Source organism: Heloderma suspectum, chromosome 12 (assembly GCF_057233095.1).
Source record: "Heloderma suspectum isolate Gila_16-S chromosome 12, 16-S_ref, whole genome shotgun sequence".
Classification (NCBI taxonomy): domain Eukaryota; kingdom Metazoa; phylum Chordata; class Lepidosauria; order Squamata; family Helodermatidae; genus Heloderma; species Heloderma suspectum.
Genome location: NC_139469.1, coordinates 7,185,270 through 7,209,629, shown reverse-complemented (window position 1 = coordinate 7,209,629; position 24,360 = coordinate 7,185,270). Strand labels below are relative to the sequence as shown.

At 43.0% G+C, this 24,360-nt stretch overlaps 1 protein-coding gene across 9 annotated transcripts in view; it reads left to right on the top strand.

The window, feature by feature from the left end:
• MAD1L1 (mitotic arrest deficient 1 like 1) overlaps positions 1 to 24,360 on the top strand; it is a 635,972-nt gene that overhangs the window by 322,468 nt on the left and 289,144 nt on the right. For all 9 annotated transcript variants that reach the window (XR_014785506.1, XR_014785504.1, XR_014785505.1 and 6 more), the window contains one exon: positions 11,151 to 11,241. Coding sequence is in view for 6 of the 9 variants with exons in the window: in XM_084818232.1 (XP_084674358.1) it covers positions 11,151 to 11,241 (91 nt within the window). In the remaining 3 variants the exon portion in view is untranslated. The remainder of the gene's footprint in view (positions 1 to 11,150; positions 11,242 to 24,360) is intronic.

The window sequence follows — 24,360 nt, the reverse complement described above, 5'->3', positions numbered from 1 at the left end:
ACAAGACTGATGTTATATATTCTACAAAGCACATACTAGAAAGCAGTCTGGCTGCCTCATTTTGCACTAGATGCAGTTTCCAAAAGCTCTTCAAGGGTAGCCCCACATTGCAGTCATTTAAAAAGGAGGTGATTAAGGATCAGCTCCACCTTCTCCATGAAGAGACACAGTTGACAGACCAGCTGAAGCTGGGCCAAGGCACTTCTGATCTCAGCAACCAACTGACCCTCCAAGAGCAATGCCTGGTCCAGAAGCTGCCCCACTTGATCCTTTAGAGGGAGTGCACACCCACCCGAGCAGGTTGTACCCCCAATCCTGGATTGGCTTGTCTACTGACCAGCAGAAACTTCGCCTTGTCTGGATTGAGTTTCAGTGTGTTAGTCCACATCCAATCCATCGCTGAGTCTAAGCAACAGTTCAGGACTTCCACAGCCTCCTTGTCATCAGTTGAAAAAGAGGACTAGAGCTAGGCATCATCAGCATAATGCTGAGACCCAAACCTCTGAATGACTTTGCCCAGTGGTTTTATATAGATGTTAAGCATAGGGGACAAAATAGAGCTCTGAGGAACTCCCACAGGCCAGTGGCCAACAGGCCAAGCAGTAGTCCTCCAGTACCACCTTCTGGGAACTTTCAGCCAAATAGGACTAGAGTCTTCACAAAACGGTGCCTACAAGTCTCATAATAGCAAATGCCTCAGAAATATTTTTTTAAAGGATATTGTAGAATTGGGAAAAGTGCAGGAAAGGGCAACTAAAATGATCAAGGGGCTGGAGCAACTCCCCTGTGACAAAAGGTTACAACATTTGTGATTGTTTAGCTTAGAAAAAAAGGTGAAGAAGGCAAGATGTAATAGAGATGTATGCAATTATAAATGGTGTGGAGAAAACAGACAGGGATAGATAGGGAGATTTCTTCCTCTCTTGTAATACTAGAAACCAGGGTCCTCCCATGAAGCTGATTGGTGGGAGATTCAGGACAGATAAAAAGAGGCACTTCTCCACACAGCGCATAGTTAAACTATGGAATTCACTTCCACAAGATGTAGTGATGGCCAGCACTTTGGATGGCTTTAAAAGGGGGTTAGACAAGTTCCTGGAGGAGAAGGCTATCCGTGGCTACTAGTCCTGGCTATATGCTACCTCCAGTATCAGAAGCAGTATGCCTATGCACACCAGTTGCTGGGGAACATGGGTGGGAGGGTGCTGTTGCACTTCTGTCCTGCTTGTAGGTTCCTGGTCAACAGCTGGTTGGCTACTGTATGAACAGAATGCTGAACTAGATGGACCTTGGTCTGATCCAGCATGTCTCTTCTGATGTTCTTATGGTTATAAAGATACCATGGACTATGGTACTGCATGACACTGAGAGGTCCAGCCAAACCAGCATCGGCACACTCTGCCTGCCCATCAGCATTATCCACCAGGACTGTTCCAAGTAGCTTTTCTTTCCATTCATATTGATCTGGCATGTAAAGATGGCATTGCTTTCCCGTTTATAATATCTGAAGCAAAGAGAGATTGCCTATGGAAATTAAATTATCAGGCTTTTATTTTTATGGTAAGAACAATAGGTATTTGAAGCATAAAGTGCTCCACTGAAATTCATGTAATTGCAACTTATAAATCAGTAACTTCTACAGTATTGATGGATCTTGAATTTGGTTTTGGTTTTGACCAGAGCTGTTTTGGTTCTTGTGTGGTACTGTAGTAGGAAATGTTCCATATTTTTAAATCAGAAGATGGCTTTTATTTCTAACAGTGAGTTGTAGCTGTTGTTTCCTGTATTGTACATTATCTTACACTTAAAATAAACTGTCCCCTTCAGTATTGTCAAATAGGTACCTTCATTGATGTTTTGTATGGTCTGTTTTCTTTGCAAAGTAGTTGATTGACTTACAGCACACTCCTATGCATGCTTAGACAGAAAAACCTCTGGCTGGGGGATGCTGGGAGTTGTAAGACTTTTTTCTGTCTAAACATTCAAAGGATTGCATCCTTAAAGGCTAGACAGTCAGTAAAAAAAAGCAGTTCTGAGACCTGCTTAGAGGGTTTTTATGCTTACTGTATAATACAGCCTTGTCCATAGATGTCCACCAGATGTGGTTGTTTTTTTCTTTGGTGTTTGTTGTTCAGGTCGCCTTTCTTCTCCCCGCCCCCCCTCCAGTTTTGAAAGCTAGTGCAATCTCCTATATTCTGTTAGTTGGCATTGCTGTGGCTCCTTCATCGCTTATTTCTTGCATTTACTTCCCTCCCTGTGGAACCAGCCTGGCTATTTGTTGTTTGTTTTTTTTTACTAGCTGCCTGCCTTTTAAACAGAGGATCTGTCAGCATCTGTGTAGGAATGGCTCAGAATCTGTCTTTTTGTAACACCGATGTGCTTCCAGCAGAAAAATAGTCCCCCTAGTGTGCTGTTGCAGATGGCAGAGGTATACATGTTGTGATTGAATAAGAGAGAAGTTATAAAACAGCATTCCAGCAGAGGGTATGGAGGCCCTTAAAAGCTATGGTACAACTAGATAACCCTTAATTCTGTTATTAAAGCTTTTACAGCTTCCTTTCCAAGGCAGGTATACCAATAACTGAGCAGCAACAACAAAAAAGTTTGGATACATAGTTTCTTTAATTTAAAACTAACAAACAACAACTCACAAAGCCTGATAGATCTGTAATGACTAGGATTTGTGTTCTGGGATGGTGGGAGACTGTGTTTCCTTCACTCTTAATTCTTTATGCTTTCTGTATTACTATTTTTAAAGGATTGCTTTTCTCTTAAGGTATGAATGAAAGATTTTGGAAAAGAAAAAAGAAAAAACCTAAAACTACATACTTTTCCCTTGTAGCTGATTGAATTTTGAAAAGTTATTCTTAATGTATAATATGCTCTGTCTCTAGGCAAGTAACACAAAGTTTCAATCAATTTTAAATGAGATTGAAAAAATCTGGCAAAAATCTGGCCTGTCCTCTGCTTAACTGTCCCAGTAGAGTGCAACTTCAAAACTGGACACAGAGCCATTCCCTTTTTGCTTTACAGCTGTGGATACATTGGCTGGTTGTTGTTTTTTTACCACCATGTATGTAGAGGTCATTCTTTATTTCATGCTGCAGTTTCTACCACTCCTTTTATTATGAGGTGACTTATAATGTTTGGGAATGATAATTCAGTTCTGTGATGCTACTGATATCAATGACTGTGTTTACCCTGGCGCAACAGAACAAAGCCGGTTGAATTCTTTTATGCAGCACCAGAGCAATTATAAAGTTAGGTAAGTTTGCACAATTGAGTTTAAGTTGCAGTATTTGGATTGTGCAAGGTTTGGACATTTGGTACTAGAATGAATGATGTGAACAACAGGGCAGTGAAGTTTATAGGAGCAGGTACAGTTGGTCAAAAGAACAGCTAAGCATGTTGCTTGCAGAATTTCTGAACTTTTCTGTGGTGTTGTGCATACCTCTGGCCTGCCAGATGATGTTGGACTCCAGTTCCCATTAGCCCCAGCCAGCCTGGCCAGTGGTTAGGGATGATGGGGGTGGTAGTTCATCAACTTCTGGAGGGCCACAGGTTCCCCACCCTGGTGCAGAGAATACTGAGCTAAATGGTGGAATGGGTTGACTCCATCTTCCTACCTGCCTTCCTATATTGCCCTACCAGGTGTTTTTCTGAGCAGTCGATATTTGTAAATGCTCTGCCTTCTCACCCTCAAACAAATATGGCCTTAGGGCTCAATCCTATGCATGTTTAGACAGAAATAAGAAATAAGACTTATTTCTTTCTAAATATGCATAGGATTGTGCCCTTAGAGAATTAAAGAAACCAAAGTGGGTCTACATTTCTCCCTCCTTTCTCAAATATGGTACGCACAACACCACAGAAAAGTTCAAAGGTTCTGCAAGCAACATGCTTACCTCTTCCTCTGATTGATATGGTGCTGTGCTCTGTCAGTAGAACCAGCCTTCTGTTTCTGGCCTCTGAGAGCTGGAGGGATACGGAATATAGATTTTTCCCAACGACTTTCCAGTTCTCTTAGTATGGAGTACAGCGCCTTCCTTAGGCAGGACGAGCTCCAGTCTCTTTATTTCTCCCTCCAAAGCCCATTACTCAGTGTTTATCTCCATTGAACAGCATTTGCCATTCGTTAGCTAACAATGTCAAGGACAGAGGAGGAAAACAGTTGGATTTTCACATATTCCAGGGCTTGATGACATTGCTGATACCTTCAGAGGGTAGAAAGCAAATGATTTGTCCTCTTTTTGCTTCTCCCTCCTCCTCCTCTTGTAGCTTGCAATGAAATGCAACTTGCAATGAAATCCTGTCCCCAGTGACCTCTTGAGTAACCTGAGCACATAGGAAAATATTCTATCATATTTTATTTGTTAGTATTTTTTACCACTTCTGGAATGTTTGGGTTTGTTTGGTTTGTTGTTTCAGAAACATTTGATCTCCAGTTTACTCTGTAGTCAAAATAAAGAAGAAAAAGCACATAGCTGCTAGGTATGGATTTAAAGTAATGTATGTTTTGGTCCCGCGTTGAGGAAACACAACAAAACATCTGCAGAAGATTGGAGGTAGGGCAGGAATATTTTTGCCCTTATTTCATTACCGCAAGAAAAGAATTGAGTGACACACATCCCTGAACTTGTGGTACCCAACTGAAAGCTCCTGTTCTGCAGGAGCACAAATGTGGATGAAGGGCAGATGGGGGAGACACTCTATCCACCTACCTCTAGGGTGCCCTGCTCCATTTGTCTCCTGTAATCACTATGCATAGTGGTTAAAAGATTGAGCTGTGAACAAAGTGGTACCTAGTTCAAATCTCAGTAGTTTTAGGCAAGCCACTAATCTTTCAATCTCACCCTCTCGCCTCAACTGCACAATGGGACTAGCAATGCTATAACTATATCTAGGTATGTATGTATGTTTATCAGATCCTGGCTTTCAGTCCGGTGGTTCCTTAGGTGGCTTACAAAAGGCTGTAATAATACAACCTCCCCACCTTCTCTCACAACACATGCACACCCCTTGGTCCCCTGACTGATGTCAGGGTGTGTTAGCTTTGCAGTCCCAGGGCAACTGTCAGTTGCAGCTGAGTGTTTCTTTGTTGTTGTTGTTGTTGGCGAGACAAGAGAAGCATGCTCCTTGCGATGCTCTTCCTTTGTCTGATGGATGGGGCCAAACTGGTCTTCTCCTTGGTGTGATGTTTCTCCTGGGGGTGGGGGTGCAGCCTCCCTTTAGTTCTCTGCTGACTACAGTCCCAGGGCAACTAATACTGACCTATCTTACAGGATCATTATCAGGATTGCTGAGAGAATGTATAAGAAGCATTTTGAATAGCAGTCTAAAGTGTTACTCAGAAGCTAAGCATGATTGTAAACTTGGACCATTTCAGCCATTCCCTACCATTCAGATCTTCAGGCTGTTGCCACAGGATACTACGCAGCAAGGCACAATGCATTGTGTTTGCGTTCCTCCCTGCACACAATTCTGTCACAAATTCACTCTGGCAGGAAACAGGTGGAAAACTAATACAAACTCTTGCAAATTGGAAAGAGGGAAAAGAAATCCCCCCTGGCTCAAGAGAGTATTATTTCTGCTGCAGTTCCTTGTCATGTGCCTTGATGTGTCCTTGACCTCTGGTGCCAGGCTCCTTGCTTGTCTGGAGTTGGCCAGCCCTTCCAGTTAACCGCTTGGCTCCAAGAAGAAATCCTGCAGAAGCCTTCTTAGAGGGGGGCTTCAAAGTAAGAATGATCCTGCATCTTTCAGTGTCTTCCATATAGACCTTGGGGTTAAAAACTCACTTTTGAAAAACAAATGCAGAAATTGAAGGACAAAGGCACCCATGTTAATCCCCAGAATCTGTATTCACATCTTATTGAGGGCTGTTTAAAACAATCCTTTGTCTTCTTTTTTCTTTAATATGGAAAGTAAAATTTCCCTTGGAAGCTTGAAAGACTTTATCTGTTCTCCTCACCTCCCCATTTTCCTCACAAGAACAAAGCTCTCTTTTCATCACACCTTTTATAACGTTAAATGTGAAATTCTCTTCCAACATTATTACTTCTGAGGAGATGACAAAAGCAATATTAACACTGTCAGTCCCTCACCTACACCCTGCCTCCCATAAATCATAATAGCCGTATTTTGCCGTCACTGAATGGCTGGGGGCCGGTTCGGCATTTGATTTTGTTGACCATACTGTAAAGACCAAATTTACAGAGTAACAGGTTGTACCTTGCCGATGGTGAAGAAGGTCTTCAGGTGGGCTGGTTTTATGGTGTGTGTGTGTGTGTGTGTGTGTGTGTGTGTGTGTTTAACCACTTAAGTAGCACCAGATAAAGGGGCTCTAATCCCCTGGAACTAATCTTAAATTTTTCTTTCTGCTGTTGTCAAACAACAACTTGAATAAATCCTAAATGTTGTCTATGGATTTAGTGACTTGAGTAGAGTTTCAGTAATTTGAAAGAAAGTCATGTTCTTGCCAACGTCTATTAGTCACATTTGCTGGACGTTGTGCTGCTCTGCTCACAATACCTCATCTTGCTGTTCTTCGGAACACTTTGTTGTCTCTGTATAGAGGTTTGCTGCTTTTTTCCTCTCAGTTCCATTCAGTACTCCCATGTCTGGCCTCAGCATTTTAAACAAAACAAACAAACAAAAAACCCAGTCCTATTCATAGACAGGGAAATTATATGAAGCATTCTTCCCCCGTCTGCATTTCTCACAACACTGAAGTGTGCTTGGTGCTGAAATGTTTGTGATATAACAATGAATAACAGTGGTTTTTCAGCCCGTGTTTTGGGTAACTTTAGCTTACCATAGCTCTGCAATAAGATCTGTTGATGCTGAAAAGCTTTCCCAGGAGACAGTATCCCATAACTGTCATTCTCCCCCCACACACACACTGGCCCTATTCAGACACACATTGGGGAAGAGTGGTTAGGCTAACCATGGTACATGGTGGTTACCACTAACCACTGCAAGTGCTACTGCTACACGTGCAGGTAACCATGTTCCGCAACATGGTTAGACTAACCATTCTGTAGCCACCCTCCCTCCCACAGGAAACCACAGCCCTCTGTATGGGTAGCCATGCATCCCAGCAGCCTTTGTGCTGTTGGCCATTTTGGTGCTTGGCAGCTACTCTTCCTTTGGCTGCTTTTGCCATGGAGCTCTATGGCAGCTGTCAATTAGCCATGGAGACTGCATAGACATCATGCTAAGCCATGGTAGAGCCCACTAACCATCTTACAGCAAGTGATTAGTGAATGTGGTTAGTCCATGGTTAATAAACCACCATGGTTGGGACAGATGCCTGTTCAGACATCACACTAAGCACTCATGGTTAGCTCAGAACTCCTTACCATCATGGCTTAGCGTGATGTCTGAACAGGGCCACTTGCTGCAGGAATGTATTGCCTGTTGGCTCGCACATAATCTCAGTTCATGCCGGATAATGGACAGTCTCATAGTGCCCAGTCTTATCTGAGAATATACCCTAAAACAGAATCCAGAATATTCTACAATGGTGTGAGTTCCATAATAGATGGGTTCAGGGAACCTTGGTGGACAAAATCATGTGGGTTGGGTTCCTTGAAGACAGAAATGAAAAAACATCGCATTAACGCTTTGGAGGTGTATGATAAGCACTCCATGTAGCTCAAACAGCCAATCACAGTGCACTTAGGCAAAGGACCAATTGGCGTGGCTGAGGAAGTAACATGCCTTATTCAGAGCATAACCACTGAAGATACAGCCAAGGAATTTGAACCTAATATAGATTACTGAAGTGTAATAGAGAACGGAAAAGCTGGAAGATTTTCTCTCTTGACGAATAGAGTGCTGTACATCAGGAAGAGTTCACTGCCAGATCAAGATTTCAGAATGAAGGAATATTCAGTCATTGTGTGGTCTGAAATAAGGGATTTTCATTGTCATCCAGAGGGTATTCATTGACATCTGGAGGTCTTTTGATGTTCTGTAGTAAGGGACATGCAATAACACTAGGATAGAAGTAAATGAAATAAGCATGGAGAAGACCCATTGTGAAGAAGCCTCTCCTTACTTTGGACTGTATGCATGTGGGTTTCTTGCCTCTTATAAACTGTTCCTCTGTTGTAACATTTGGATGTGAGTTTCCTCCCCCTCACACACACGTATTTTAAAGTGATATATATATATATATATATATATATATATATATATATAATATATATTATATATATATAATAATATAATATATATATTATATATATTATAATATATATATTATATATATTATAATATATATATTATATAATATAATATAATATAATATTATATATATTATATATAATAATATATATTCCAGGCCAACCTCCTGGAAAAACAGATACACAGCTTGGTAGTGGAGGCAGCATGGTTGAGATCTTGCCTCTGAGCTAAAACGCTCTCAGAGGGCCATAGAGATGCCTTCAAATGCTGCATTTTTATGCCTTCAGAGCCTGCTTTTCTGGATAATTTTAATTTCAATTATATCTGTTGCAAAGAAAGCCTTCAAGGGATTCGAAGCAATCTTCACAGCTGAAATTCTTGTTCATGTTTTCAACCATCAAGGCATTAAAAAAAGAGTACTTCATAATTAATTTTGTGTGTAGTCTTCAGTGGTGCTGTCTGTATCTGTGGTATAATTTGAGCCACAGAACTGTGGTACTTGGCCATACAATCTGTATTCTGCTCAGCCCTAGAACACATGAAATGACAGTGAAGGAGAAAGCATACTTGAGGCAGTGCAGATCGCCTATTGCCTCTTAATAATAACAACCTATCCCCATATATCTCTACTTGGAACATGGCTACCAGGTCACTGCACCTCAAAAAGGAAATAATACAGCTGGAAAAGGTGTAGAAAACAAACAAAAATGATCAAGTGGCTAGAACTACTTCCCTATGAGAACAGGATGTCAGGAGTGTTTTAGCTTTAAAAAAATGTGAGTAAGCCGGGACATGATAGAGGTGTATAAAATTACACACAGCCTGGAAGAAGCAGGTAGGGAGATGTTTTCCTCCCTCTCTCATAGTATTACAATGAGTGCTCATCCCCTGAAGCTGAGTGGTGGGAGATTCAGGAAAGTCAAAAGACAGTACTTCTTCACATGGCACGTAGTTAAACTATAGAATTCCTTACCATAAGATGTAGTGATGGCCACCAACTTTGATGGCTTTAAAAGGGGATTAGATAAATTCATGGAGGAGAAGGCTATCAGTGGCTCCTAATCATGATAGCTATATAGTACCTCCAGTATCAGAGACAGTATGCCTCTCAGTAACTGTTGCTGGGGGACGCAAGCACCAGGGCGCTATTGCACTCATGTCCTACTTGTGGGCTTCCCATAGCCATCTAGTTAGCCATGGTTAGAACCAGAAAACTAGGAAGGGCTTTGACTGATTCAGCATGGTGGTTCTTATGAGGAAGGAAATAGCTTCCATTGAAGTTTAAGGATCAAAAATAAAACTGCCATTATCATAGTGCTTTTATACAAATTTGTGGTGGGACACACGTGGAGTAGTGCATCTCAAAAGGGGTATGTAAAATATACAAAATAAGGGCAACCATAATTATCAGGGGGCTGCTGGAACAGTTCTCCTACAAGGAATGTTTGGGGCTTTTTAGTTTAGAAAAAGGTAAATGAGAGGAAACATGGTAGAGGCGCATAAAATTATGTATGGTGTGGAAGAAGATGCAGAGAAATGTCCATCCTTGTCTCCCCTAATACTAACACCCAGGGTCATCAAAGGCAGCGGAATGGTGGGAAATTCAGGAAGACAAAAATAAGTACTTCTTTACACAGAGCATACTTAACAAATGGAATTTGCTAGCACAAGATGTGGTGATGACCACTCACAGATGACTCTAAAAGGTTATTAGACAAATTCGTGGAAGATATGAGTATCAATGGCTGTTACTCATGATACTGTGTGGTACTTCTTGGATCAGAGATAACATGCACCTGAATACCAGTTGCTGGGGAATGTGGACGAGAGAGCTCTGTTGTGCTTATGTTGTGCTTCTCAGAGGCATCTGGTTGGGCATGGTTGGAAACAGGATGCTGGACTAGAGAGGCATTTTGTTTCACCCAGCAGGGTTCTTCTTGTGTTGTTATGACCTTGATATGATTTTAGAAATTAAGCACTAAAACACAAATCGCTAGCAAGGATAGGGAGGTGCCTTTCCCCCCAGCTGTGGAGGGACAAGGCCGAGAAGTCCTTAAGAAATCGCCCCCCGTTTTGATCATTCTTGAAAGTAACACATCTTTTCTTCAATAAGTGGTGCAGTAAAAATATAAACAATCTAGTGATTCAGATTTTTCATAAAGTTGCAGCTAGAAAATCTTGCTCAGCTCTCCCAGGAAGCTCGCTTAATCCAACTTCGTGGACAAACCGGCTTTGCAGGTTAAAAGCAGCGTCCTGACTGTCATTATCAGTCCCATTTAAAACAACAACAACAGCAACAACAGATCAAGTGCTTAAATACGCTTAAATACAAAAGGAATCCTGCTTCAAGTTGCTGTTGTTTAATTTACCCCCCTAGTATCAAGTCTGCCTCCCATATCTGGAGACTCCATAAAAGTTTTTATGTTGTCTCCAGATATGGGAGGCAGGGTGGCTACTAAAGTAGGTTAGACCAACCTTGCCTAACCTGGTGCCAGTGCCAGTTGAGGATAGTGGGAATTGTATTCCAGCACATCTGGAGGTCACCAAGTTTGGGAAGGCTGGTTTTAGAGTATGGGACTGTAGACAAAGAGCTCACTTCTCTTATTGAATAGTTATTGACGGAAGGCGAAATTGAGAGATTTTAATTGGTGTTACCTGTCCTATGGGAAGGGTCAATGACTTTTTCAATTTATTGTGGCTTTTGAGAGGGGAAAAAGAATTTGGGTGGGACCTTTGCAAGGGGATCCACACCTTACTTGGCTCTTGCCCATACAAGAAACATGAGATGGGAGAAGTCAGGGTGGAGGAGAAGTCCTCTATTAGCCCGAGGCTGGAAGTCTCCTCTGGCTACATGTGATATTCATAACTCACAATTTCTCTCTATTGTTGCCTCCCACTGATGAGCCCAATTGTAGCACAGGTAAGAATATTAAGGATTTCAGTATTTCATATTTCTCCCCTAGGTTAAAGATTGAGGAACTGGAGACTGAACGGAGCCGATTAGAAGAGGAGAACAAGTCTCTGGAGGTGAAGCTGGAACAGATTACCCTTCAGGTAAGGGCTTAGGAAGCTGGATAAGCATGCCTACAGACATTGGCTAGGTTTGTTGTGTCCAGAATTTGTTGTCTTCCACCCCGGGAGTAATGTTCAAGAAGCTGAGTCCATCCTACACCCTTCTGCTTTTCATAACGATGTTGCACTGGACATTTCTCATGCAATGGAAGATATGTTGTACCCCATAACACTGGGATTCTTTTCTGTTATTTGGGTAAGTGGATACTGTTGCATTCAGAGGCCTGAGGTGCTTAGAAATAAGAATCTGGATGCAGATGAAGTCTAACAGATGTAGAAGATAATTGTATGGGTCCTTCCTTGCATACAGCCAAAAGCTGGGTCCTGTTGTCCCTTCCTGGAATTCCCCTTGCCCTGACAATCTGATGTTAGTCCTTTGGCCTGGGGGTGGGGAGGGACTAGTTTGTGATTAATGCAGGGTATTCTGAAATACCGGCCTGGGTCAAGGAATAGATCTGCCACTAACATGACAAATACCAAAACTAAAACAGTGGAACAGCAGGTTGTTTCTCACAAGATATTTGCGCTCTGTGTCTGAGCGTGTCACATGGCATATGACAAGCACATGTGATTTCAAATGTGGCTTTCCCCTCAGAACATTTATGAGCAGGGTTACCATATCTTTGTTACCAATTGTGGACATATTGAGGACATGTGTGCACCTTTCATATAGCATGCAATGCACATGTACATAGTATAATATATATTTTATTTTATTCATGTGCATTGTTTCATTTCATGATTGCTTTCCAATCATAATTGTTCTCAGAGCAGTTCATTGTATTAAAGTCAGATTTATAGGCAGATGATATTTCTCTTAACAATAACAACAGAGCAGGAACTGCTACTGTTATCAAACAGTGGTATGGTGTGACTCCTATTTCTGCACCCATGGAAGGTGGTTGTGGCAAAGGGGGTGGCAATTAGTGTGTGTGTGTGTGTGTGTGTGTAGATGTTCTTCAGATTCCCCTCCCTACTCTGTGTGATCTTCCTGTGCCACTATTCTTGTCTTGGAAGAACTGGACCAGAGTCTTATTCTGTGTTTAAACGGGTCTGTTATTGTATAATAAACTTTGATGGACTGATATTCTGTTTTGTATCCACTTACCTCATCTTCCTAGTAGGATTACTCAGCTTCATGCATTATTTGGACTTATGAATATAAGCCCTGTCATCCTGGGTAAGACCAGTGTTTTATCTTGCTCAGCATTCTGTGTCCTGGCAGTGGCCACACAGTGGCGACATCTGTACCCCCCTTGTGTGCCAGGCCACAGCATTGCTTCGGGTAGCGAGAGGTGGTCTGCCTTTGTACGTGGGGGCTTCTGTTCTGTATGTCGTTGCTTGTCTCTACTGAAAGACCTGTCTTGCATGGACGTATCTGATCTTTCAGAAAAATTACCTGAGCTGGCAACCATCACAGCCCCCTGTGGGGAAGGAGTTCCTTGGGCTATTATGAGCACTACTTCTTGATTGTCTTTTATATGCTGCAGTTAAGTGGGTCTTCCCAAATTCTTCTGTTCTGAGAGAATGACTAAATTTTCTCTGCTTGCTCTCTCCATGTCAGTTATGGGTTTATACATCTTTCTCATGTCTTCATATTGTTCTTTAAGCTATTTTTTTTTAAAGAGGCCAGCTCTTTAAAGCAGGGGTGGGCAACTTGGGGGGGGGGTGTCCAGGGAGCACTTTCCACTCCCTTGGACCCTCCTGCAGGCCACAGTCCTGCTACCCCTGAATTTGGTGGTGTGGTGGCAGCAAAAAAGAAAAAGAAAAGAAAGGTGGTTGCCACTGATGGTTTGTCAATTAATTTCATTTTTTTGCCGTCACATGTTGCTGCATGTTCCCTACCCACCCCTGATTTAAAGTATGTATTCATGAGGAGGAAGGCCTTGAGCTATTGGTGATTCCTTTTGCCTTGTTTCTGAACTTTCCCTGCCATTCATTCATTCATTCATTCATTCTAGCTCAACTAGAATGGAATGCCTGTCAAGTATGGGTGTACCCACAGTGACAGAAATATCCAAGCTTTACTGCTACAGCTTCTTTTGTGGATATAGATTGGGAACAACAAACCTTGCTTTCTGGACTGCGAGGTTCAACATCTTCCTTATTCTCTCCCCCCCGTGCCCCCCCCCGTTTATGGAACCATTATTTCTTTATTTGTTTTGTTTTGTTTTTGTATTTATTACATTTATATCCCGCCTTTTTCCTCCCTAAGGAACCCAAGGTGGCGTACATTATCCTCCCCCTCTCCATTTTATCCTCACAACAACCACCCTGTGAGGTACGCTGGGCTGAGAGTCTGTGAGTGGCTCTAAGTCACCCAGTGAGCTTCCATGGCCGAGTGGGGACTAGAACCCAGATCTCCCGACCCCCAGTCCAACACTCTAGCCACTAGAGTACACTGTAGTACTGTATTCATACATTACAATTTGCATAGGTTTATTTCTAATGTCTGGTTGTCTCTCCGGAGTAGGAGAAGTAACAGTTTTTTCTTGTGTTCAGTGCTTTACTAACCCTAATTCATTCATTGTCAAGGTAGGACCCTGAAGTAGGTCACTATTATTCCCATTTTGCAGGTGAGGAACTGAGTCTGAGAAGACAAGAGACTTGCCCACGGCCACCTAGTGAGTCCATGGCTGAGCTGGAGCTTGAACCCTGGTCTCCCAGGTCCAAGTGCAACTCTCTCTCCACTGGGCTGAATGGACTCCCGCTGCTCATAGTGATCACGCTGCTAATGTGCAAACCTGTTTCGTATGCAAGCCTGATGTACCTCTTCTTTTCTTCTATGCACTTAATGAGGCCACTGAGGACAACCTCCAAGGTTACTGTCTAACTGTAAGATCCTGTAACCCATCTCTTAACGTGTATTTTATTGATGCTTACGGACAGGACCATGTGTTTCTATTTTATGGGCCAGGCATGCTTGGAAACAGTCCAGAAGCTTTTTAGAAGCACACGAGTGTTGGTAGCAAAACAAAGATGCATGTATGCCTATTTTGAAGTAACACCAAGATATATCTTAATCAAACGGGTCTTTGTCTCTTCTTTTGAAATTGATAAAGCAGTTGAGTTGGAGTCTTCATCCAAACTTAGCACAGGTAGAAGCAAATTTGGACCTTGGGTTGTAGCACAAAAGCTTTGCAAGCCACGGGGATGCATGTGGGGTGGGGGTCACACCTTGTACACTTTTCCTTGGGAGTCCTTACACTCACCCTATCGTATCAAATAACAGGTTTTATGAAGGTACCATTCCGGCTGAAACAGTAATTTTTGTTGAGGTGGGGGAGGTCATTCTGCTAAAACGGTAGATACAAGAGGGCCAGCATTTTATTTTGGAATCCTACAAAGAATCCTTGCACTTTGTGACGGGGAGAAAGCCATGGAATGAAGCAGCAGCCAAGAAAAACAAGTTTACTTTTTTTCTTTGTTTTGTTTCTATAACACCTGCTTTAAAGACATTTCCTGTTTGAAGGCAGCACACGAGAACCTGGGCTTCTTTGAATTAGATCAGACCTTGTCCTTGCTCAGAGTGCTGCTGTTGTTGTCGTCATCTCTTTTTCTCTTCCCTCGGATGTGCAAAATACAGCATTGTGGAGTTCCACTCGTTTTAATTCCCTTCCCTTCCCTTCCTTTCCCTTCCATGTCTTTCCTATACTGTAAATTGTTTCATGCTGGTAGTGTTTTTTTAAATGCTAGGCTTGAAATTACCCAGATTTCAGACAGACCATTGATTTTATCTTGACACCTATTAGAGGCAAATCAAATTTCTCTTTTATTACCAATTCCTGAAGATCGGGATGGGGGAGGAGTGACAGCTTTGATAAAACAGGCAGTTGAGAGCTCCAGAGCGCTTTCACCAAGCAGCATTTCGTTTGAAGCCTGTCATCCAGCTCCCCTTTAATTGGGTTGTTGTCGTCAGAAGGAGATGAAAGTATTGGGTCTGGTGTTTGGATGCCCCAGTCTCCAAGGAGTGCTTACAGCAGCTTTGGTTCCACAGCAGGTTCCACGCTCATTCGTTTCATATTTCATGCGACATCCTTGTCTGAAGATAGCTGTCAGATCACAGCTCTTAGGCAGTGTAGTCTAGACCTAAGTAATCCTTCTTTTTGGGGGGTGGGGGTGGGATGGGGAGGTTTAGGAAGGCCCGCTCTGTTTGTAATTGGTGTCAGCTCCGCTGTTAGCCCAGCTCTTGAGATCCTGCAAGCAATCAGCATTTGAGATCTGCCTCTGCTAGAAATGATTCAAACCTGTCTGCTTCTATTTCGCTAATTATCCCATCCTTTTACACTCTTCCAAGGAAAAGAATGTAAGAATATGTGGTTCTTCTTCACTAATCAAGCCTTCCTAAGTCTTGTAAGCATCAAGCCACACTGGAAACCGGGACCAAAACATCTAAAGGAATTGCCAAAACAGAGACATGATTATGATCATTCTGTAATTTAACAAGGGTTGTAAATATCAAGTAGACAGGTGCAGGTGGCCCATAAAATCCATTAGTTTGGTCATCAAATTTGTTGACGGCCGATTACAAGCACAGTTGTTGTGACTGATGCAGGCTGCTTGGGAAGGAGCCACCATTGCCCATTCAAAGAGCATTTGGGGCTGCTCTTAATACGCTTTGGTAACCTCTTGATTATGCCATTGGTAACCATCATCCTTTAAAACTGAGCTGCGGCCAGACTGCAAATTACCGAAGAGGATGGGTGATCACAATTGTGTATAAAACAGGGACTGTCATCTTACCATAGGGGTTGGGTTGGTTGGTAAAAGCAGGAGACAGTATTGCTGATATGACATGCCTCATGTGACATTAGAGAACATACTTACAGAATATGAATGACTCCCTGATAGTACGGCAGTGCATACAATTCAGTAACAATCTTGTCAGACTTGGTGTAGATGAAGGGGTAAAGCTGGCACTGGGAGTTGTTGCAGAGTGTAGTCTCCTGGTCTGCCTCGCTGGGTTCAGTCTGAAATAGAGGTGGTGCTCATAAGCCTGATAAAATCATTGGTCAGTTTTAGCTGAAACCATGAATTAGCACTGGTTTAAACTCATTCTTTCATATAGCAGTTTATTTTGGCTATGTATAAATAAATCCTGGGTAGTGTTGCAGTATGTGCCATGAAGCCATGCAGTTTTCTAGGTATCATCTTAACTTTGTTAGTAAGAGTCTTCTGTAGCAGAGGCATGCCAGTGCTGCAGAGAAGCAACTTATTTGTCCGGCAAAGATGTTATAAATAGAATCAGAAGAGTCTCTTACATATTCTTATTTAACATTGCTTTAGAGTCAATAGCACGCTAGGGGCTGTACAGAGACAGAATGCAGAAAAGAATCAGATCTCTGGCTTGAGGGCTTGCAGTCTCATTTGCTCCAGAGGAACCTAATTCAAGATCCAGGTTCACTTCCAAATGAAATAAAGGCTAAATTCCCCTCAGACGCCAGCAGGCTTCATCACAGAAGCATATCTCATAGCTGGCGCCTGGGAGCCTTTCCATATACTAAATATCTATTTAATTTTCGTCTCACCTGTGACATCAGTACCACACACAGCTGGGAATCAGTGCAGGCTCTCGCTACTCTAAAAATATCCCAGACTGAAGAGAGTGGAATTTCACTGCTTCGGAATACACGCAATGGAAGGTATTGCTTTGCTCTTAGGAGTTGGGTTCTACAGCTGTCGCGTGTGGGTGGAGTAGATTGGGTGTTGCACTCACATTGGCCACTCCTTGTGACAAAAACTGATACACATATTTGGGTGAAGGACTTGCCATGTCATTCGGCAGGTTGCAGATTTGGATTATTTATTTTATGTATGAATCATTATTCTATGCTGCCTTTCCACAGATGTCACCAAGGCAGTGTAGAACAATTCAAATAAAAACAATACATACAAACAAGAAAACCACATTAAAATGTTGAAAACATTGAAGGGATATTAAAACCACTACTCGCAATTTTAAAGGCCCAATTAATGAGGTGTGTCTTACTTTCTGAAAAGCTGGGAGAGTGGGAACCAATCTTAGATGTGAAGGAAGAACATTCTACAGTTTGGGAATCATGGACAAAACCCTTTCATGGCCACCTGATAAACAGGGCTCTGTATGGTTGGGCTTCCTCAAAATGGCCTCTTCCGCAGATCTGAATAACTGGACAGGTTCATAACAAGATAGGCAGTCTGACCCTCAGAAAGCCAGGCCCTAAATGTCTCAGGCTGTCTGTGTCCGGGTGTTTTGACATGACCTATGGCTTGTTACTAATGTATGTTTTCTGTGTAATGACATGTCCACACAAATTTACAGCATGAATCACTTGAATTAGGGGCCGTAGCTCAGTGGTCGATCACATACTTTGCATGCAGACGGTCCCAGGTTCAATCCCCAGCAACTCCAAGTATGGCTAGAAAAGAATCCTGCCTGAAACCCCGGAAAGCCATTGCTTCCAGTCAGTGTTGACAATACTGGGCTAGATGGATCCAGGGTCTGACTCAGTATAAGGCAGCTGCCTATGTTCCTGTGTTCCTCCTATATTATGTGTAAAAGTGAGTCATGCGGTTCCAGACATAGCCTGATATATGTGGACACATGCAAGAAAAAGCACATGTGAGCTGCACTCTGGGGTTGTACACTAACCATAAATGTATTTGGTTCACATCATTTGTATAGCTGCACAGTTTGAGATGAGGTGGTTGTTTGTACATTTCTTCTCCCTCCCCACTTTTTTTTTGTAATGAGCACAATAAATAGCAGCCGCAGAAGGGGTATAATGAAACTATTACAGGACTAAAAGCAATGCATTGCCAAATGTTTAGTTTTCTGGGTTTCTTTTCAGGATAGTTTTGGAATTTCCTGCTGTAAATTAAAGGAAACATATGTATGCAGGAGTTTGTCTCCATGGTATATGTGTTTGGGGCACAATCCAGTACTGTGAGAATGGGCTAGCTTTGTGAGTCATAAGTTGTGCAGGCCCACCCTATTATTTTTAGATGTCTAGTTTTCTGAAAATCAGGGTATATCATAAGACCATTCAGACATTACACCAAGCCATGGGTTTGCATTATGAGTATGTACTTTGGGCTCATGTGATCTCTCTTCCCCTTGTTGCACAGTGATTGCAAGCTTCCTGGCAAATAATAGTTTTGTCGTTTTGTCAGAACTTGGCAAAGTACGGTTTGCACCATGTTGTATTTTATGTTTTTAATTGTTGTGAACTGCCCAGAGAGCTTTAGCTATTGGGTGGCATAGAAATGTAATAAATTAATACATAAGTGAAATCAAGGTCTCAAACCAGGATCAGACTGTGGTTTACAGGCAAACTATGATTTGCTGAGTTCGGACAAAATGGCAAACTATGGTTTGCCTCTAAAGCAGGAACAGACGTGTTCAGTTGCGTAAGACAGGGGAAACACATGAACCCAAGGTTCACATTGACTTAGTGTTACTTCTCAACGTTGTCAGTGTTGGACTTGTATGTTGGTATGTACAACAACATCATGAATATATGGAACTACTTTATACTGAGGTATACCATTTAACCTTTACTCTGGTAGTGGCTCTTTAGGAAGCCACCTTTTTCCAGCCCTACTACTCAAGATCCTTTAAACTGGCATTACCAAATGTGCTTGTTTACATCTGTATGCGAACTTCCTTGTGTACACATGTACCCAATGAAACCTGGAGGTTTAGGGATCTTTTGCAGAGGAGTGGTGCACATGCAGGAAATCATCTTTGTTTTTCTTTATTTACTATTACATTTATATCCCATCCTTTTTAAGTCTTGCAAGGGACCCAAGGTAGCTTACCTGGTCCTCCTCCTCCTTGTCATTTTATCCTTACAATATCCTGTGAGGTAGGTTAGGTTGAGACTCAGTGGTTAGGCAGAGAGTCAAGATGGTTCTGACTCTATGGGTTCTGGACAGGGGGACTGAACAGCTGGTTACACCACTATTAGGAACTCATAAGCAGTGACACTGCCTTCTCTCTCACCATCTGGGCCCAACTCTCTAGGATTCCAGTGGGCCTGCAAAAGGCCAGCATCCCCAAGCTTGTGTTCATGTATTCATGAACAAGGAGGCCTGCAGGTGTCTCAGGAAGAAATATTGAGCTCACAGTGTGACTGGGATCCACCAAAAATGGGAGCTGGCTGAGAAGCCTCAGTGGGTGCTTCACCAGGGGGCGATGGTCTGTCTGAGTATACAAAGCCACAGATCTGTCTGGGCATGTAGCAGCAAAGTGGCTGAAGCAAAAAGGTGGAGAGAGACTCTGGCCCTGCTGTGCACCACAGTAGGAGAGGAAGAGTGCTAAGAATGATCATGAGGAATGGGCTAAGAGCCAAGCAACCCTGGGGTGATTCGTGAAGATGTGTAACAGAGAGCCTGTCCATCCCAAGACCCATGAATGAAGAACATACTGTGTGCTCGAACTCAAAGGCGGGTATAGACTTCAAACAAAGGGGCAATGACTTGTGGCGGACTCAGGATTTGGTGGAACAAAGGGATTAGTGGCTTGACTCTTTGGAATGAAAGGGAACCTCAGAGAGGTCCCTGGATACTTGACTGCATTAAAGCAAATGGACCAAGCATTACAAAAGCCATGCTTCTGAGAGACCCTTAAGTAGAAGTCTTTAGAACAAAGGGATTCATGAGCGGTGCCAGGTGGTGCTTCAACCTGCCACTCTATCTTGAGGTGAGGATGCTTCTGGATTGATCCATGTTTCCTGCCAAGGCTGTAGACTGGACAATTTAAAGGTACCCTCATGAGTTGCTTGACTAGGGTAATGACTTGGTAGTCAGGAATGCATTTGCATGCATCCAGAGTTCCCAAACTTTGCAGACCACATTCGGGATCTCATTTGATTAAGTATCAGTGGAGGACAAACAGAGCAGTGAGCTACAAATACAGAAGTCAGGCGTTAGCATCAGGATCCTCTTACTCCTAGCTGCCATGGAGCCTGTTGTCCATGCAGCCTTTCTCAGAGCAATAATACATATTAGTCAAGGTGCTACAGTGATGCCCACGAAAATACAAACCATAAACTACATGTGGATAAGAGCCATCATGGCCAAGGTTGTCAGTAACACGCAAGTCACTGGGATTTGAATCTGGAACCTTCTGCATGTAAAGCATGTGCTCTACCACTCACCTATAGTTCCCCCAATGTCTTTGACATACCTATCCTGGATATATTGCATGTTTGTCCATAATTTGGTTTGTGTCCTGATTGACACCTGGTGGTGCAGAAGATTGACAGCTGGCATTGGAGCAATCAGTGCTACGTTGCAAAGAGTTTGTTTTTGCTTTCTGCTTTGCTTCAGACCTGGTATTAGCAAGTGATGAAATTGAGATATTGATGATTATGTGTGGCAGCCTGTATAACTCCTGACATCCATTCGTATTCTCAGTTTGTGTGGGGACAGCTTGAATTATGGCTGGAGGTGCCATCCACCTCCGCAGCCTTTCCCTTCTGCTACCCCCTTGGCTCTTGACACCTAGCTCCAGGCTGCATTGATTTTCCTTCAGTCCTATAAAAGTCTGTAGCATGGATATTACTCACTGTTCAGATCTTTACTGCTAATAAAAACTTCAGGTTACAGAGAGATGAGAAGGGTCGGGAATTGCTGGGTGTTGGCACCCCTGTGCACCTTAAATCTTTGACAGCATTGGAAGAATAAGAATCGGGGGGGGGGGGGAATGGCTAGAATGATGAACAGATATAAGGCCAAATATGATTTAGAATTGTTCTTTTGTCTCCTGCCTTGGTGGGTTCTCCCAAATGGAAGACAGCCTGTTGTGACTTCATTTTGCAATTGGCTCTTGGAGCGTGCACCAGTTACTCCCAGAAGTGGTTTAGCTTTAAATCACATTATAGGTGCAGGCCTCACCCCACCTCCCCACCCCAGTCCTTGAAGGAGCTGGCAACTTGAAGTCAGGAAATAAAGGATTGATCAAATCATTGCTGTGTTTGGTAAAGTGGGAGGAAAGGCTTCTGAAGAGTGCTCAATTAGCATCTATTTCTGCAAGGAGCCCTGTGTTTACAGGCAGTGGGGCGGCTGGTGAAGTGTTCCTTATGCAAATACAACCCTCCCACCTTTCCTGCTCTCCTCAGCTCTTTGGAGTTGAAGGGAAAATGAGATTCTTAAAAGTTCTGTGGCTGCTTCAAGGAAGATGCACTGTGACTTAATTGGATCCATATGCTTGGAGAGTGAGCTTCGAATAGTTCCGACTACTACTTTGTTTGCAGCTGGTCGGTGGAAGGAAAAGTGTGGTTACAGCTCAGAAGATTGGATCCATAAAGGGAAAATGACATCTCTTAATCATTAAAACTCACAACGCTTGGAGCTACAAAAGTGCTGGTTCTGGAGGCCGCTGTTTATCTGTGTTTCAAAGTGCTGTGTGGCAATAGCTTTCTTTATTCCTGCATAAGGAGGATTAGCTGGTGAGGTGGTGGTGGTATTAATAGACTTTGATGGTCAAAGAGGACTGTAGATGTTTTCCCAGAAGAGGACAGACGCCTCAGACTTGGAAGGTAGACCTCAAACAGGTTGGTAGCTCTTAGGTAGGTAGTTCCTGAATCCTATAGCCTCTCTGCTCTTAGGCCCACCTACCCCTCATTTGTGAAAAAGCAGCGGCACTTGAACTAGCTGGAGGTTTAAGTTAGTAATGGGAATGAGGTTGAAAGAGAGAAGGTGAGTCAGACACTGCTCCGTCATGCCTGGATATAGCTCCATCTGAGAGCCCCCCTCCGCCCTGCTACTAAACGTCACTGCTGAGGCTATCAGATGGAAAGGAAGCAGCAGCCCTTCCACTGTGCCCATGACCTGCTGAGTGTTGCAACTAAGAATCTAGTGTCTGAATTTCTTGTTTTCCTCCTCCCTCCCAATTCCCTTTCCTTTTGTGCTGCCTGTTTAGATTGTAAGCCTGCTGGCGGGGACTGTTTTATTTCTTACCTTCGTAAGCTGCCTTGGGAGCCTATTTGGCTAAAGGGTGGAATAAAAGTGCTATAAGCAAATAAAATAAATAGTTGTAGCCCCATCTCCGAGAGTTGTGAAGAATTTGGGTAGCTCCATTCTGTGCCATGTAGCTCTTCACAACAAACACTTGCCTATTTCACACCTAGCTGAGGTAGGCTTGCGACTTCCCTTCTCTGCCACAGGCTCTTTGCTTTTAGCATCTGCCTTGTCTGTCAGAAGCTAAAATGTTCTGTAAAGGGCTGGGTGAGCTTCAGAGCAGCCCTTAGTTCTGAGGCTGCTCAGACCTCCCATTACATAACATCCTCCTTTAAAATAATCCCATTCATGCAATTAACGTGACCTTTAGTTTGGTCCTCAGAGTGGAACGACACTCTATGAGGAAAATGGCACCCTCAGGTTGAGTATTTCCCTCCCCTCCTGTACCTTGTAGGAAAGCCGCTTTTCCCAGCCTGGTGCCCTTGAGATTTTGGGACTACAACTCCCAGCATTCCTGATGATTGGCCATGCTGGCTGGGGCTAGTGGAAGTTGAAGTCCAAAACATTTGGAGGGTACCAGATTGGGGAAGATGCAGTTAAGCTTGGCCTGTGTCCTGACATCCTCCCACTCAGGTTTCCCTTGCAGCTGATAGCATGGGCCAGGTCTGGGGAAATGTGCAACAGAGTATCTGAAAGACCACCTCCTCCCAGGCAAACTGCCTGCTAGATCTTCAGTAGAGGGCTTGCTCTGCACACCCTTGCCTCAGAGATTAGTTGCAGGTCTCTTCCATTGCACCCAGGATCTAGAACTCTCTCCTCACTGGATGTTCACCAGGTCCCCTGGCCTTCTGGTGAATACCTTTTTGTGGGTTATTTTTCCCTTTCTCTGCCTTCAATCTTCCTGCTGACATGTTTTGTCTCCACTACACTCTGATTTTCATTCTCCCTCTCTCTCGTTCTCCCCCCTCCCCCCCCCCCATGCTATGTGTACTTTTTAGGACTGTTGTGAGCTACGTCGGATGGTTGTTGCGAGCAGAAAAAGTGGGATAAAATGTTTTAAAATAAATCATGATGTTGGAACATGGTAGACTTTACTACATGTCGTGGAGGGGGCAGCGAGATATTTTACGTAGGAATGACATTTTCTGCAGCAAAGCTGTGTTTCTTGAAGCATGCCATAGAACATTGATAGGCTTTCCTTTGAAGTTATATTTAAGAGACGTCTGAGGATTCCAGGGGTCCTTGTTCATCTGTCTAGTATATTTTCATTACTCATTCTCTTTCTTGTATTCCTCCCCCTGAAATAAAATAAAATATTCCAGCTAGGCAGCAGTGTAAGCGGTAGTTGAGTGTGGTCTAAGTAAACTCTTCAGAACAGGTCTTTGGCATGTTTCCTTCCTTTTACAAAACTTCTCCCTTATTCTAGTCTTTGATAAGTTATTTAGAGGTTAGGACCTAGTACGAGGGTGAAGTTACTTAATAGCTGAAGTTTGATAAGCGATGGGTCAGGATTGATGAATACATCTGACTATTTACATGGCCCAGAAACCAGAGCGATAACTCACCCTTTCGAGATGACCTGCTATTGAACCATTAAGCACTTTTCTTAGTCCCCTAGATGATCTTGAGCATTTCCTTTCCCAAATGCCTCCCCCTCCTTGCCCCTTTTCACATACCTTTGTTACACAGCTTGGCATCCACATCACTGATCAGTCTGTCGTCACTTCTGTCGTCACTTCTTGGAATTAAGACAAGCTACATGCTAACCTGACACTTTCAGAATCGGTATGTGACTTATGCACATGGTGAGTCAGTAGACTACTGGAGTGGAAACACCATGGTTAAAGCAACATGTAGGTTGATTGGAATTAATTACACATTATCAGAAGCTGAAAATACACAGCAGGGACCCCAGTATGATTATCATTAAAGAAGGAAATATGTGCATGAGAACTCTGTGTGTGTGTGTGTGTGTGTGTGTGTGAGAAAGAGAGCGGGGGGAGAGAGAGATCAGTACAATGGGGAGGGGGGTTGTAGCAAAGGCAGCTTATAAACATTTATTTCTTCATTATTTTTGTTATTAAAAAGAAAAAAGAAAGACTAATAGAGTCTGTAAATAGCCACTTTCCTGGTTGTCTGTGCCAAGTAAGACTCTTC